We start from the raw sequence: 16,486 nt of genomic DNA, 5'->3' as shown, positions 1-16,486 counted from the left end.
TATTGTGCAGGTAATTACGGCTTTGCCCTGATTGGAAGGGCAGTGTTGATCAAAGGACGGGTTTGGGCCCCGCTGCCTGTCCCTGCTGACTCTCTGCCTCTCCCTCTCAGGGCTGAAGGTGCGGGAGGTTTCCATCAACGTGACGCGGCAGCAGGTGGAGGATTTCCACGGCCCCGAGGATTACTGGTGCCAGTGCGTGGCCTGGAGCCACCTGGGCACCTCCAAGAGCAGGAAGGCGTCGGTGCGCATCGCTTGTGAGTAAATCCTGCTCTTCTGGGGCTTCCAGGGCCGGGTTTGGGGTTCGGGACCGCTGGATGTGGCCAGGCACCGCTGTCCCTGCAGGAACATCCCAGGAAGCACGGGTGTCACAGAGGGAAAATACCTTCCCTCCTTTCTCGGGATGGAGCCACCCCAGGAGAGCCGAGGGAATCCTGCAGGGCCCTGAGCTGGCCTTGGCAGGGAGCAACCGATGGAGCTGCTCTCCACGGAGACTTTTAGGGAAGGTGGGGGATGATCTGCCTCTCTCGTGTCCTTGATGTGCTGTGGGGTCGTCACTCACAGCCACAGACCCTGCTGGAGCTGCAAGAAGGGAAATGTCCCAATCCCCAGAGCCAGAGGGGCAGCGGGGACACAGCCCCAAACACAAAACTGTCACTAAAAATGGGAAATGTTCCAAATGCCCCAGAGCCAGAGGGACAGTGTGGACACAGCCCCAGACACAAAACTGTCACTAAAAAGGGGAAATGTCCCAAATGTCCCAGAGCCAGAGGAACAGTGGAGACACAACCCCAGACACAAAACTGTCACTAAAAAGGGGAAATGTTCCAAATGTCCCAGAGCCAGAGGGACAGTGTGGACACAGCCCCAGACACAAAACTGTCACTAAAAAGAGGAAATGTTCCAAATGTCCCAGAGCCAGAGGGACAGTGGGGACACAGCCCCAAACACAAAACTGTCACTAAAAAAGGGAAATGTTCCAAACCCCCAGAGCCAGAAGAACAGTGGGAACACAGCCCCAAACACAAAACTGTCACTAAAAAAGGGAAATGTTCCAAACCCCCAGAGCCAGAGGGAAACCAGAGACATGACCCCAAACTCATCTGTCCCCAGGAGCTGCTCAAGCCTCATCCCATTCCTGGAATCAGACCTGGGATGTTTTCCTGGCAGAACCAGAGCCTGGCACTGCCTCTGCCAGTGGAGAATTCAGGGATTGTTTCCCTCACTGCCGTGAGCCCTTTTCCTTTGAGCCCCCAGCTCAGATCTTCCCTTCCCTGGGAAAGGGAAACCAGCAAAAAGCTGGGAGAAGCATTCCCTGGGAGAGGGGGGCAGGAGCAAAGGAGAACCTGAAGGGAGACTTTCCAGAAGTGTTCCAGCAGCTCCTGACAATATAAAAAGGTGTCTTTTACCAGGGTAAACATTTAACAGGCTAAAACAAACATCTGTCAGAAGTAAAAGGACAGTGTAAGAAAACCTTTGTTTCATTAATGGCGGATTTTTTTGTTGGCTGATTCAGTCTGAATGTCTAAATACGTGTAAATTCAATTTTTTATTTCACTGCATTAACTGTCATAACACTGAGCCAATAATTCCCCTGCATTGCCGAGCTGAAAGGACCTTTATCTGAATTGAATTTTTATTGACTTTTCTCCGTGCTGTGATTTCCCAGCCCCACAAAATGGCAATTTGAGCCCGGCTCAGCGTGAGCAGGAGCAGGAGGAGCCGTGTGCTGGGGGTCCCCAGCCCCTCGCTGTGGGAGCAGCTCTTCATCCCCGTGCCCCGGGACCCCCTTAACCCCAGAGCGCTCCGGAGAGGCTCCTCAGCTCCGTCCGGGGGGTTCTGGGGGGGCTGGAGCTTTGTGTGGGAAACCAGCTCCTCTCTGCCCTTCCTGGGCTGTTTCTGCTCAAAGCCGAGTGGTTTGATGGCACAAGCAGCAATTCCGGAGGGCAGAGCTGAAGGGGCTGCCAGGCACGGCAGGAACAGCCCGGGCTGGGATTTATGGCTCAGGAAACACCCCAGGAGGGTCAGGGATGAGACCCTGAGGTTCAATCTCTGGCAGAACCCAGAGCGCTCTCCCAGCCCCTCTGGGATGGGCACAGAGGAACCGGTGGCTTTATTTCATCCTTTTTATTTTATTCTGCACTGAAATCCCGATGTTTCTGTATTGTTAGTCAAGTCCACAGTGTTGCAGCACTTTATATTTCTCCAAAGAAGCAGGTGAGTATTTCTTTGTGATAGTGGGAAGGCAGAGCAAAGGGATCCTGCTCCATTTTTCACCCTAATAAAGGCATTTGTAGGCACAAGCGCAGCCCAGCTGTTAATGAATGCCTTCTTAAAGAGAGCACTGGAAAAGAAATTGGTTGTCTGAGGGGGGAAAAATCAACATTAACAAAGAATCATGGAAAGGAGCATGCAGGCACTGTGAGCGTCTTTCTGCAGGCAGCAGCTTGCTCAGATAATTCCGAATGCATTTTGGAAAATGCAGTGCCAGGGCTGCATTTCATCAGCTGTGGGCGAGGCAGGGAATGAAGTCAGTAAATCCCCACCGTGGGGCCACTGGGAGCGCAAGGAGAGCTCCTGGTGGAACATCAGGATGTGCAGGAAGGGACATCCCTGGGGGTTTGCTTTGCCAGGGAGCTCCAGGGATTCCTGGGCGTGGCTGGATCCGAGGATCCCGGCTGGATCCGGGGATCCCGGCTGGATCCAGGGATCCCGGCTGGATCCAGGGATTCCAGCTGGATCCAGGGATCCCGGCTGGATCCGGGGATCCCGGCTGGATCCAGGGATTCCAGCTGGATCCAGGGATCCCGGCTGGATCCAGGGATCCCGGCTGGATCCGGGGATCCCGGCTGGATCCAGGGATTCCGGCTGGATCCGGGGATTCCGGCTGGATCCGGGGATCCCGGCTGGATCCAGGGATTCCGGCTGGATCCAGGGATCCCGGCTGGATCCAGGAATCCCGGCTGGATCCGAGGATCCCGGCTGGATCCAGGGATCCCGACTGGATCCGGGGATCCCGGCTGGATCCGGGGATCCCGGCTGGATCCAGGGATTCCGGCTGGATCCAGGGATCCCGGCTGGATCCAGGCTCCCTTTGTGTCTGTTCTGTCTGCCCAGACACCCTCAGGTGCTGCAGCAGCTCTGAGACATTTCTAAACCTCAGTTATCACCTGGGCAGGGTGGCTGGGGTGGAGCAAGGTCACAGGTTGGACTTGATGATCTCAGAGCTCTTTTCTGACCTGGCCCATTCTGGAATTCTGTGAATTGCTCCCAGCCCCTTTCTCCTTCTCCCTGCAGCTCTCAGGGTGAGATCTGCACAGATCAGGGTATCAGACACTGCTCTGAGCAGGGCTGGATCCAATTCAATTCCAGCCCCCAGAATTCACCCACAGCGCCCTGGGGATTCCACGCGGAACTCCGAACTCTGGGCAGGTCCTGGAGATGGGGTGCAGGGCTGGGGCCTGGGGCTTCTGGCCTTGCTTGTGTCAAACACGGGTGGGTTTGGAGAGGGGAGAAGTGGGAACACAGCTGAAGGTGATGGGATCAGGGATCCGGGCTGGCCGGGAGCTCTGGGAGCGCTGGAGTCACTCACCCTGCAGCCCTTGGGGCTTTGGGGCAGGAATGCCAGTGCTGGTGGATTCTTGCATCCAAGGAATGCCAATCCTATGAATTCTTGCATCCAAGGAATGCCAATCCTATGAATTCTTGCATCCAAGGAATGCCAATCCTATGAATTCTTTCCTCCAACCCTGCAGATCTACGGAAGAACTTTGAGCAAGACCCCCAGGGCAAGGAGGTTCCCATCGAGGGGATGATTGTCCTGCACTGCCGGCCCCCCGAGGGCGTCCCCGCCGCCGAGGTGAGGTTTGGGGTGGGCACAGGGGCACCAGAAACAGCTTTGGGATGGGGGAAGAATGGGGGAAGCACAGGGCTCAGCCTCTGTGTGGTGCTGGAAGTGTTGATCCTGGTTCTCTTCTCCCCCACAACGCTTCAAGTGTCCTTTTTTTATTTGCTAGGTTTCCAGAGGTGTGGTTTTTATCCACATTCTGGGCTGTTTGCTGAGAAATCCTGGTTTTCAGACAATTTTCAAGTCCTGTGCTTTCAAACTAAAAGCAGATTGTTGCACATTTTCCCAGGAATTACTTTTCTCCTCGAAAAACAAGACAAAGTAAAAGGCAAACCTAAAAATATTATGATAAATGGTTGCTGGGGAGAGAAAATCTGCTGCAAGTAATAATTTGGTGGGGTTTGGCTTTGCTTTAAACAGGCTTTTTGCTGATGAGAGCTGGATCTTAACAAGAAAACCACGGGGATGCCTTAAAATGGCAATAACCAGGCTGCTCTTGGAGGGAGAGGTTTGAAGTGGATCATGTTTAAAAATCCACTGCAGGGGCTTTAAAACCCAAGGAAACGTTGAATTTTTAATTGCACCCTGCAGTTCTCTCCATCACCTTCTGGGGAATGGGAGCAGCTGGAGCACTCAGGGGTTGGTTTTGCCCCTTATCCCCAGCGTGGCTGGGGTTGGTAATAACTGAAGGAAGAAAAGGAAAATAAACCCCAGAGAAATGTGTGCTTTTAGTTAATGAGAAGGGATTGGAGCAGATGTCCCTGAAATAAAGAGGAGGAATGCAGAGACACCATCAGTGAGGCAGAAGTGCTAAAGGAGAGGAAAATGAGGCCGAGATGGGCTCAATGAGTGGCTGGGTCTGTATCCAGGTTTCTGGTGTGCTTTGCTCTGTCAGTCCAATCTCTGCTCCGACCTTCTCCTCAGCTCGGTGGCATTTTCACTCGTTACCAGGAAAATGGATGTTGCATTGCAGGGAATTGCCAGCACTGCTGAATGTGTGCTCTGGAAAACGGTTCTGGTTTGTAGACAAAATAAACCTCCACAGGTGTGGCTCCCCAAACACCCTTGGTCTGACTGAATTTTACTGAGAACTTTAGATTTGTTTGAACTGGCAGCTTTACATTCCCCAATTAAACAGGGAGTCTGTCTTCTGTGGAAGGTAGGAATTATGTCCAATGAAAACCTGACATTTTAATTGCTTGCTCCAGATAAAAGTGGTGGAGTTCCCAACGAACCCTGATTTACTGCTGTTGACAGTAAAATTGTTATTGCTGCTAATAAAGCTGGTAAATCTCACCAGGTCAGATTTGCTTTGGCCAATAAAATGTCCCATAAAGGCTCGGGCTAATTCTGGGCTCATCAAGGTAAAGAGTCTGCTGGAACAATTCAGTGTTTTTAGAAAGTGGGTTAAACCCGTTAAAGCAGGCCTGGCTCTGGGCTGGGGGGATAAACTCAGCTTTATTTCCAAGTTAAAGGACAGCCTGCCCTGATTAACACAGGCTGGGGAATAGCAGCCACAAAGGCTCCCTCAGCGCTTGTTCCGCGGGGGCTGAGCTGTGCCCAGGGCTCCAAACCCCGAGCTGGCAGCGAATCCCTGCTTCTGAGCCAAGAATTGATTTCATTAGAGGTTGGATGCAGCCCTGGATGGAAACGTAAGGCTGGAAGTAACTGGGGACAAAGGACTCGTCTGGTGTTTCAGAGATGCAGAGTGGGTGCTGACTGGGGCACTGTGCTTGTTCCACCCAAAGAGAACTGGAAACAAGGGGGAAGGAGGCTCAGCCCATCCCTGCTCCTGCCAGAGCCCCTCCCTTGGGGAGGGTTTGGTTATTCCAGGTCCAGAACTTCAGGAATGCTGCCAGAGTTTGGTTATTCCAGGTGTAAAACTTCAGGAATGCTGTCAGAGTTTGGTTATTCCAGGTCCAGAACTTCAGGAATGCTGCCAGAGTTTGGTTATTCCACATGCAGAGCTTTGGGAATGATGCCAGAGTTTGGTTATTCCAGGTGCAGAGCTTCGGGAATGCAGCTGGAGTTTGCAGAGCTTCAGGAATGCAGTTGTAGTTTGGTTATTCCAGGTGCAGAACTTCAGGAACCCTGTCAGGAGTTTAGTTATTCTGGGTGTAGAACTTCAGGAATGCTGTCAGAGTTTGGTTATTTGGGGCCAATTTGTTTATTCCAATTGTAAAACTTCAGGAATACTGTCTGTTTGGTTATTCCAGGTGCAGAACTTCAGGAATGCTGTTGGAGTTTGGTGATTCCAGGTGTAGAACTTCAGAAACGCTGTCAGAGTTTGGTTATTCCAAGTGCAGAACTTAAGGAATGCTGTTAGAGTTTGGTTATTCTGGGTGTAGAATTTAAGGAATGCTGTCAAAAATTGGTAATTCCAGCTGCAGAACTTCAGGAACACTGCTAGAGTTTGTTTATTCCAGGTATAGAACTTCAGGAATGCTGTCAGAGTTTGGTTATTCCAGGTGTAGAACTTCAGGAATGCTGTCAGAATTTGGTTGTTTGGGGCCAGTGGTGCCTCTCTGTGCTAATCCCATTATTTAGTTGTTTATCTGTGGGGTGGGACAGCACAGGAATCCCAGTCAGAGCTCCCGGGAGGGTCTTTAGGCAGAATTCCTGCAAATGAAGTTTTGTGGGGAGCAGAGTCTGTTCCTGCCATCTGCTCCAGAAGGAGAGAGCAGCAATGGGAATACCCAGATTAAGTTTGCTTTTACACATGTTCATTTCTGCCCAAAACAAGCATAAAAGCAGTTAGGGGAATATGGATTAAAGGGCTGGATCCACAGTCTGAGCATGTCTGAAGTGAAAATGGCTCAAAACCCAGCTTGTGTGAATGAATTTCCCAGCACTGGGGAAATTCTGGAGCTGCCTGCTCACACAGCTCAGTGTGGAACATGGAGTTTAATCTGAGTAACACAGCAGTGAGAGCAACATCCAGGGATTACAGACAGGGAGCAGCAAAATTCCAGTTCAGCTTGTTATAAATGAAAATTTGTCCAGCCAAATTAATATGAAAAAATAAAATATTTATTTGCAATCCAATTCTATCTAGCCAGCCACAAGGAAAGAACAGAGCCGAGCCCGGGGTCGGCACCAGGAGTCAGCCTCAGCAGAGGATTTCCTCCATGCCCACACCTCCATCCTGGCACCAGCGGTTTTTATAGGGAAAATTCCACCTGAGGCCAAGATTTCGGCAGTCAGGCTTTTCTTCCATTCAGAGTCCATAGGTTAATGAGATTTTCTTTTTGGTGATGAAGAAGAACAATTCAGTGTCAGGAGCTGGTGAATCCCTTGATGGAGTTTACGGAACGCTGCATTCACACGGATCTGCCCGAGGATTTCCATGAGATCCATCCCGGGTCGTTCACGCGGTGATCAGCGCCTGGGGTCCCGAATCTCCCCAGCCATGGGCCATCCCCATCTCCTGCCCAGCCACATCCTTTTACTCGTAAATCGGGTTCCAACACACACCAGGTTTGGGTCACTCCTGATACAAACGTGTACAGTCCAACAAATACTCAATATCACACATATCATACTGGAAATGGCACGAGTTCTATCTCCCACACATGAGAAGCTCTCCCAGGGCTGCCTCAGACCCGGCTGGGCAAGCTCAGGGTGAAGCTGCCGTGCCCTCGGCAGCACATCCCAGCTGCTCCTGCTGGCCACCCCTGCAATGCTGACCGAGGAGCAGCTCCCTGAGCCTGCAGCCCCTTCCCGAGGATCTGGTGGCACTCCCATGGAGCCAAAGTTCCCCTCTGGCGCCTGGAGCTTTGGGTGTGCCTGGTTTTGGGATCACCACAGCCTCCTGTGGCAGCAGCAGGGGAGAGAACAGCAACTGAGGTTTTACCTGTTGTCGGACCCCTTCAGATGGTCTGGGAATGCCGAAACCATTCTGGATCCAGGGACAGGCACCTGCCTCCAGGTGATAACCCCAGTACCACATCCTGGAGCACCTGGCTCTGCTCCTGAAGCTGCTGCTTTTCCTGGGCAGGTCCAGCTCAGCTGCCCTCAGCCTCTCTGCAACCCACCCTGGGTTTATTTCTGCCCCTGCAGCCCTCCTGGGCTTATTTCTGCCCACTCTGGGTTTATTTCTGCCCCTAAAGCTTCTGCCCACTCTGGGTTTATTTCTGCCCCTAGAGTCCCCCTGGATTTATTTCTGCCCCTATGCCCACCCTGGGTTTATTTCTGCCCCTACAACCCCCTTGGGTTTATTTCTGCCCACTCCGGGTTTATTTCTGCCCCTAGTGTCCCCCTGGATTTATTTCTGCCCCTATGCCCAATCTGGATTTATTTCTGCCCCTACAGCCCCCCTGGGCTTATTTCTGCCCACCCTGGGTTTATTTCTGCCCCCACAACCCCCTTGGGTTTCTTTCTGCCCACTCTGGGTTTATTTCTGCCCCTAGAGTCCCCCTGGATTTATTTCTGCCCCTACAGCCCTCATGGATTTATTTCTGCCCCTATGCCCACCCTGGATTTATTTCTTCCCTATGCCCTGGCTTTATTTCTGCCCACTCTGGATTTATTTCTGCCCCTACAGCCCCCCTGGCTTTATTTCTGCCCACTCTGGATTTATTTCTGCCCCTACAGCCCCCCTGGGTTTATTTCTGCCCACTCTGGGTTTATTTCTGCCCCCGCACTCTTTGGGAGCAGATTTCCCATCTCCAGAGTTCTCTACAAAGCGGGGAATGAGACCTTTTTACCCAGCTCCTCTCTAGGAGGGTGCTGGGCTTTGGGGCACCCTGGGTGCATCAGCACAGCAGTAAGAGAGGAAGAAAACCCAAATCCCAGTGCTGGGCAGGTTGGAAAAGGCTTTTAAATGCTCTTCTCACGCATTTCCATAGCAAGCAGAGAGAGCTGGTGAGCAGCTGTGCTTGCAGGCATCGGCACCCAACCCAAATAAATTCAGTTTTTATGAGTTAAGCATCCAAATGAAAAAGAAAACTCAGCATTTAAATGGAGCAGCTGAAAATCCCCCGCTGAGGCAAATGTTGATTCAGCTCTGGAGAGTCTCTGCTGGCACGGGCTGGTGGGACCAGAGCCCTTTATTCACCATTGATGGGAGCTGGCCCGGGCAGGAGTCGGCTCGGGCTCCTCTGCAGGGAGATATTTCGGAATTCTGCGCAGGAATTGTGTCCTTGGCTCGGGATGAGCCCCTTCACTCCCTCAGCAGCCTCTCTACAGGGAGATATTTCGGAATTCTGTGCAGGAATTGTATCCCAGTCCCCACCAACACCTTTACAAGGAGATATTGAGGAATTCTGCGCAGGAATTGTGTCCTTGGCTCGGGATGAGCCCCTTCACTCCCTCAGCAGCCTCTCTACAGGGAGATATTGAGGAATTCTGTGTAGGAATTGTGCCCTGGCCCTCAGCAGCTCCTCCACAGAGAGATATTTTGGAATTGTGTGCAGGAATTGTGTCTTTGGATTAGGGTGTGCTCCTCCAGTCCTTAGCAGCCCCCATGGGGAGATATTTAGGAATTGTGTGCAGGAATTGTTTCCTTTGGCTCAGGGTGTGCTCCAGAGGGATCCTCAGGGAGATATTTAGGAATTGTGAGCAGGAATTTTGAGCAGGAATTGTGTCCTTGGCTTGGGGGTGTGCTCCAGAGGGATCCTCAGGGAGATATTTGGGATAATAATAATAATAATAATAATAATAATAATAATAATAATAATAATAATAATATAATCTCAGGGAGATATTTAAGAATTGTGAGCAGAACTGTGTCTTTGGCTCGGGCTGCGAGGGGCCTGCAAGGATGAACTGTGGCAAAATCAACATTCCAGGCCACGTTTCTGAGGGAATTTCCCTCCCTTCCCTCTCATTTCCAACAGTGACAAAAGCAAAACCATTTCCCCTGAGCCCTGTGAGGTGAAACACCCCAGGGCTCCGAGGCCATGTCCCCCCTGAGTCCCTGAGGGTCCCTCAGGAGCACACCCCGAGCTGAAGACACAATTCCTGCACACAGTTTTTAAATATCTCCCTGAGATGGTATTATTATTATTATTATTATTATTATTATTATTATTATTATTATTTTGTTAATTATTATTATTATTCCAAATATCTCCCTGAGGGTCCCTCTGGAGCACACCCCGAGCCAAGGACACAATATTACTGAAATATTACTTTTATTTTATTTTATTTTATTTTATTTTATTTTATTTTATTTTATTTTATTTTATTATTTTATTTTATTGTCCCAAATCTCTCCCTGAGGGTCCCTCTGGAGCTCACCCCCATCAGCTTTACCGAGGCACGCGGGACCCTCAGAACCCCCGGCCGTGGGTTGGGTTTGCTTCCTGCTCATGCAATTCTGACCTTTTTGCAGGCGCTGCTGCACTCCGCACAGTACAGGAGAGAAAAACAGCTTTTGTTCTGTCTCCTTCTTTCACTTTTGTTCCTCTCCTCAGGCGAACTTCATGACACATTCTTTCCTTACCTTCTTTGCTGACCTTTTAGTGTTTCTTCAGTTTTTCTCCAGTCTGTACCCTCTTCAGTTTCTTGAAACTCTTCATTTTTTGGGGTGGGGGAGAAGGCACAAAGCAAAAAGAGTGGTGTCTGCCACTGCAGTGGTGTCTGCCACTGCAGTGGTGTCTGCCACTGGAGTGGTGTTTGGCACTGCAGTGGTGTTTGCCACTGCAGTGGTGTCTGCCACTGGAGTGGTGTTTGGCACTGCAGTGGTGTTTGCCCACTGCAGTGGTGTCTGCCACTGGAGTGGTGTTTGCCACTGGAGTGGTGTCTGCCACTGCAGTGGTGTCTGCCACTGCAGTGGTGTCTGCCACTGCAGTGGTGTTTGCCACTGCAGTGGTGTTTGGCACTGGAGTGGTGTTTGCCCACTGCAGTGGTGTCTGCCACTGGAGTGGTGTTTGCCACTGCAGTGGTGTTTGCCACTGGAGTGGTGTCTGCCACTGCAGTGGTGTTTGGCACTGCAGTGGTGTTTGGCACTGCAGTGGTGTCTGCCACTGGAGTGGTGTTTGGCACTGCAGTGGTGTTTGGCACTGCAGTGGTGTCTGCCACTGCAGTGGTGTTTGCCACTGGAGTGGTGTTTGCCACTGGAGTGGTGTTTGGCACTGCTGGCTCTGAGAAGAGTTTGGGATGCTCCCAGGTTGTGTAAAGTCCTGTAACCCTTCCCTTGCCGGCTGTCTAGGTTTGAAAAGACAGGAGTCTGTGAAGGAAGGCAAGAGCCTCCTGTGAAATGGAAAAGGTAAACCCCCTCCCTCCGAATTAACACAATTTTAAAAAAGGCTCTCAGGCAAAGATATGGGAACGGGAATAACAGTTCTTTACTAGGAAAAAAAAAAAAAACTGAAAAAAAAAAATGTAATTAGTACAAACAAAACTAGTGCTGGAGTCAGAGCCCTGCCACCCTGAGGAGTCAGGGTGTTGGGAACAGTCCAGTGAAATGGTGGCTGCTCCTCTGGAGGGGCAGATGGAATGCTGCTGGAGCGGGGATCTGGAGAAGGGTGGAGTTTTCTCTGCAGTCTGGGGATGGAGGAGCTGGGCCTGGTCTTCCTCTGGGGATCCAGCAGGAAGAAGCTGCTCCTCTGGGGATCCAGCCAAGGGCTGCCCTGGTGTCCCAAAAATGCTGATTTTCTGCAGGTGGGGCTGCTTGGCTCCTCCCTCTGGGCGGAGCATCTCCCCACGGGCTGATGGAACTTTCCCAGCCATGCAGGGAGTCATTAATGGCCATGAACAGAAGATCTCTCCCCAGGGAGACATTGTTCTTGGGAGAGACAAGGAACCTGCCCCACCTCCAGCAGATGGCAAATGGAATCCATGCTGGTCTTACAGAGACCCTGGCAGGAGCTCAGTCCTGTAACCCTTCCCTGGCAGGGTCACAGAGACCCTGGCAGGAGTTTCACCCCTGAGGCACCAGGTGAGCTCACCCAGCTGCTTCTCAGAGCTCTCAGCTTTAAATCATCCCCCAGGTGCAGTGGGGACTTGACACCATTGAGGCAGGACAGTATGAAAGAATTCCAGATCAGAAGGCTTGAGAGTAGAACTCTGATTTATTTCAAATATGTCGCTCTTTTATAGACAGTATCGTCCAGACCAATTCTATTGGTCCCAAAGTAAAAACATCTCATCCACTGGTGTACAGTGAATGACGCACAGTGGCAGGATTTATCTATAAACAATGTGAACAGCAAGAGAGATAAAGAATTATTTACATTCTTTCTTGACTGTTTCCCAGTCTTCTGCCTGGTTAGAAACCTTTGTTTTCTCTCTGACTGAACTGAGAATATCTACAGGGAACGAGGCTGTGAGTTCCTAGATGGGTGCAGAGCCCCCACCCCGAGGAAGCCCCGCTGTCTGGGATGTTCCGTGTCCCTGACCTGTGCAGAGCTGCTCATTCCCATTTCCCCACTGTCCAGAGCAGCTCTGGAGGGATTTCACACCCACAGCGCTGGCAGGCGACCCCTCATCACCCCTCGGTGCTCCCTGAGCTCTGCCAGAGGGGTTTCCTCCGGCTGGGCTGAGCTGGAGGCGGTGACAGGAGCGTTTCCCCGCAGTGAGGAGCAGGGACAGCTCCGTTCCATCACCCTGAGCAGCTCAGGAGGCATCAGGGAGACTGACAGGTCCTGCAGCAGTCGGCAAACACAATGAATTCCACCCTCCTCGCTGCTGGTAATTCCTGCTTCCCCCAGCCCTGGGGCTGCTGTCAAAGCAGGGCTGAGCTGTAACCTGGAAAATCCTTGGTCAACACCCATTTAATGAAGTTTGGGATAATCTCTGGGCTGTGTGTTCGGCCTTACTGGTGCCTCAGAGTGTAAAATATTAATTCTGTCAGGTACAGCAGCAAAAAAAGAAGTGTTTAGGTAGCTGGTAATCCTTCAGGCAGGTGTGGCTGGGTGCTGGGGAGTGTCACTGCTGCCTCTCCATCGGTGACAAATGGGCTTTGGATTTCTCAGCTGTCAGAGCTTGTTCCTGTTTTATTCAGTGGGCTTGAAAATCGGGTTTTTAATGTTCCCTCGATTGGACAGGAAGCTGCCATTCCCTGCACTGGAGTGAAGCTCCAGGAGTGGTTTGTCACCTCCTTGAGGCCTGGGTGTGATGTGGAAATGGGGCATCTGAAATCTGCAGGTGTGGTGTGGAAATGGGGCATCTGAAATCTGCAGGTGTGGTGTGGAAATGGGGCATCTGAAATCTGCAGGTGTGATGTGGAAATGGGGCATCTGAAATCTGCAGGTGTGGTGTGGAAATGGGGCATCTGAAATCTGCAGGTGTGAGACTGAGGGTGCTGTGAAATGGGGCTAAAGTTGCCCCGGGAGTTCATAAATTCTGCCACTGCTCTGTCCTGTCCCTCAGAAACGTCTCTGCCCTGGTATTGAAGTGCCACATAACCCAGATATTAGAGATAAATGTTTCTAAACCTCAGGATTTCAAATTAATAAACCCAAACCCAACCTTTATCTTGCTGGACTCTGCTTATCTTCACTGAATGATGCTGAGAGCCTTTGGACCTGCAGAGAGGAGCTGGGGGAGCCAATTCCCACCTGGAAACCTTGGGATGGAGAGGGGAGCAGCAGCCAAGCCCATTGTGAGCTGCAAACCTGAGCATTAAAATTCACCCCGAATCCCTTTCTTATGAATGAGCACGCAGAGCAAAGCTGATATTTGAGCATTAGCAGGAACTCGCAGCTCTGCTCTGCTTGTGGTGGAGCTCTCAAGAGTTTCAGGTTCTTTTTGTTTGCCTTGTTTTTGTTTTGGGTTTGGATTTCTTTTGTAATAAAAGGGCAGCTGTTGTGCTAAACGATTACTGATAGTTTACTGTTACTGAACTATTACTGTTGAGTGCTCTGCAGAGGTTTGTGAAATACTCTAAAATATCTTTATCGCATAATATATGCATATATTTAAGATTTAAATGTGTTGCATCCAGCGCTGCTTTTTCAAATGTTTAACACAGATTCTGACATTTTAATGGAGTGCTCTAGATGTTCCCAGGAATATCTGCCTGAGTTCCAGGGGTTTATTTACCGCCAGGGCTTTTAATGGAAATGTAAAATCATTTCTCTTCTGGGCAGCGCGCATTCCACTGCGAGCACATCAGCACAACACGAAACCCACATAAAATTCAAAAGCTGCGAGGGCTCCAGCAGCAGCGAGAGCCTGTTTTCCATAGGTTTGTGTATTTATGGGGCTGGCACGCGCTCGCTGAAACGGGCAGGATAATGGGGCTGCAGTAAAACACCCCAGCAAAGCAGGCTGAGAGTTACAGCCTGCCATGAATCCTGCCGCAGTCACAGCGAGGGCTGGGATTGCTCCGTGCAAACAGCCTGCATTTGTCCAGGTGCTGATGGATCCGCAATAGCAATATTTGCTTTGCTTTTAAGGGATATTGGTTACAAGTACAATGAATGTGTTTCATTTCTCACCGGAGATATTTCACTCTCAAGACCCCGCCTGGGTATGTGCAATGTCTCATTTGTGACTGATCTGATATTTAGATTGGGCTTTTAAGAGCAAATTCATAAATTTTTAGCGGCTTTTAGGAGCAAATTCATAATTTTTATAGTTTCCCATTCAGCAGAGATTGAGAGCTGTCACAGCTCGTACAGGACATGCCGGTCTGGACTGATTTTAGAACAAGGGTATTTAAGGATGTGTCAGCCTCTTTATTCTATAAAACTTGGCTTCAGTTAGACTTGTTTTGTTTGAGGTGTTTGTTGTGGACAGCACAAGACCAGTTCCATTTCCAAATTCCATTTATTTTATGTGCTGTTACGCCTTCAGCCACACTTTGCCCTTCCTCACGCGCCGCTCCAGGCGTTCCTGTTGTGTGATTTCTGCTGCCAGCTGGGGAATTCGGGGTGCTTGGAGCTCCTGGGGTGCTCAGGACTCCGCGGGGCTGAGGGCAGAGCTGCTCCTCCAGCCTGGAGCGGATCCAGCCCTTCCCCTCCCAGCCTGGGTTTGCTCCCCAGCTGCCCCAAGGCCCTGCTGGGCACTCTGGACTCTTCCCTGTCCTCCTGAATGTGTCAAATCTGCCACCCCATGTGTCCCCTCTGTCCCTGCACCGGTTACCCCGGTCAGCGGCACTTCCAGCCCTGCTCCCACCTCCCAGCAGCAGCTCCAGGTGCCTCTCTGCTGATTTTGTCCATTTTGCAGCCCTGGGGGGCTCTTCAGTCCCTGCACGCCTCCCCTTTACTGGACACAGCCCTTGGATGAGGGGCTGTGGCAGGGGAGCTGTGCACGGGGTTTTCTTCCAGCAGGAAAAAAATGTTTGTTTTCCTTCTGAGATTTGCGAATAAATCAATACAGCCAGGAGGTAGCGAGGTGATGAAATAGAAATTCTGGAGCAAAGAACTTCTGAATTAGATTGCTAAACTGAAAAGAAAAAAGAAGGGAGATAACTTTGTAGTTCCCCTGAATAGATAATTCCTTTTTATACAGACATGTGCTCTGGGGCCTCTCTGGGTTTGATGTGCTGCTTTGCAGCCGTGTCTGTTTTCTCTGGCCCTCTTGCCAGAAATGGTTTTAATTTTGAATGCTTGAACATGAAAGGAGAAGTTGTGAGACTTATCGTGGTGTTTGTAACCACGGGGATGATTGTGTGAACGGGTCCTGCAGGGATTTGGGAAGTTCACGGAGATGGAGGTGGGGACTGAAGCCCTGGAGCCCCACCAGTGGTGACACTGAAATGCTTTAATGGCTGGGGGAATGTTCTGCCTCTGGACGCAGAGATCAACACCTCTTTTGGTTGTAAGCAGCATTAAAAGAGAAAGCAGGAAGTCGGGAATCTGGCGCCTGTTGCACTTCATACTCAGTGACAGCAAGTGTCACACATTTGTTGAGTGACAGTTGTAGGGTTTGGGGTTAAATACTGTTTCCAGTGTGTACAAAAATGTGTTTATTTAACAAATCTACATGTTCCTCCCTAGCCAGGTCACTCTGTGCCTCCTGTAAGATCTCACAGTTGCGTTCTTGACTTTATCCCATCTGAACAAAAAGGAATTGCTGCTAACAAAAAAGGAACATTGGCAGGCATTGCTGGTCCCCCCGAACACCAGGGAACGGTGAAATTACGGCCTTGGAAGGCTTTGGTTTCAATTACTGAAAGCTTCCTGTGATGATTTCCTTATCTCTGAGCATTTCCTATATAAATGTGATCCTGCCTATCAGGACAGGCAAAACCTGCAGACATCATCACCAGGAGCCTTATCTAAAGAGCACTTTTCAGTGTCAGCAGCACTTTAATTATGTCCAAATATCGTGTGCTGAGAACCAGTTCCAAAGGAGATCCGTGGATTTCTCTGTATCCTTCAATTCGGAGCTATTTAGCAAAACAAAGGTGGAGGCTCAGCTGCTCACCTGGCTGCTGAGCTCTGTGGGTGTCGGAATCTGTGCTATTGATGATTCTGAGATTGTAGAAAGTCTCTGTCTGTCAGCCCCCTGCCAAAGCAGAAGCCAGAATTGGTCTGTGCTGGTTTCCAGGTTGTTTATTCTGTTGATCTCTCACATGTTCTGCTGCCCTGCCCAGCTCTGTCCTGCAGGGCAGCGTGTGGGGCTCTGCCCTCAGTGGGATGTGACAAACATTCAATACCAGAAACTCCCTGGGCTGCATTTACAAGAACGTGCCAATATCTGTCACCTACGTTGGACAGTGTGTCCCCAGCCTGAGCCAACAGAAAAATG

The 16,486-nt window shown here is 50.5% G+C and overlaps 1 protein-coding gene across 2 annotated transcripts in view; it reads left to right on the top strand.

Annotated features, from left to right (window-relative positions):
* UNC5D (unc-5 netrin receptor D) overlaps nt 1-16,486 on the top strand; it is a 110,483-nt gene that overhangs the window by 54,178 nt on the left and 39,819 nt on the right. For both annotated transcript variants that reach the window (XM_085559150.1, XM_085559151.1), the window contains exons 3-4: nt 111-254; nt 3,753-3,856. In XM_085559150.1, coding sequence (XP_085415276.1) covers nt 111-254; nt 3,753-3,856 — 248 coding nt within the window. The remainder of the gene's footprint in view (nt 1-110; nt 255-3,752; nt 3,857-16,486) is intronic.

Source organism: Lonchura striata, chromosome 22 (assembly GCF_050655825.1).
Source record: "Lonchura striata isolate lonStrDom1 chromosome 22, ASM5065582v1, whole genome shotgun sequence".
Taxonomy (NCBI): Eukaryota; Metazoa; Chordata; class Aves; order Passeriformes; family Estrildidae; genus Lonchura; species Lonchura striata.
Note: the sequence above shows the minus strand (reverse complement) of the source record. Positions and strands in the feature narration are given on the sequence as shown.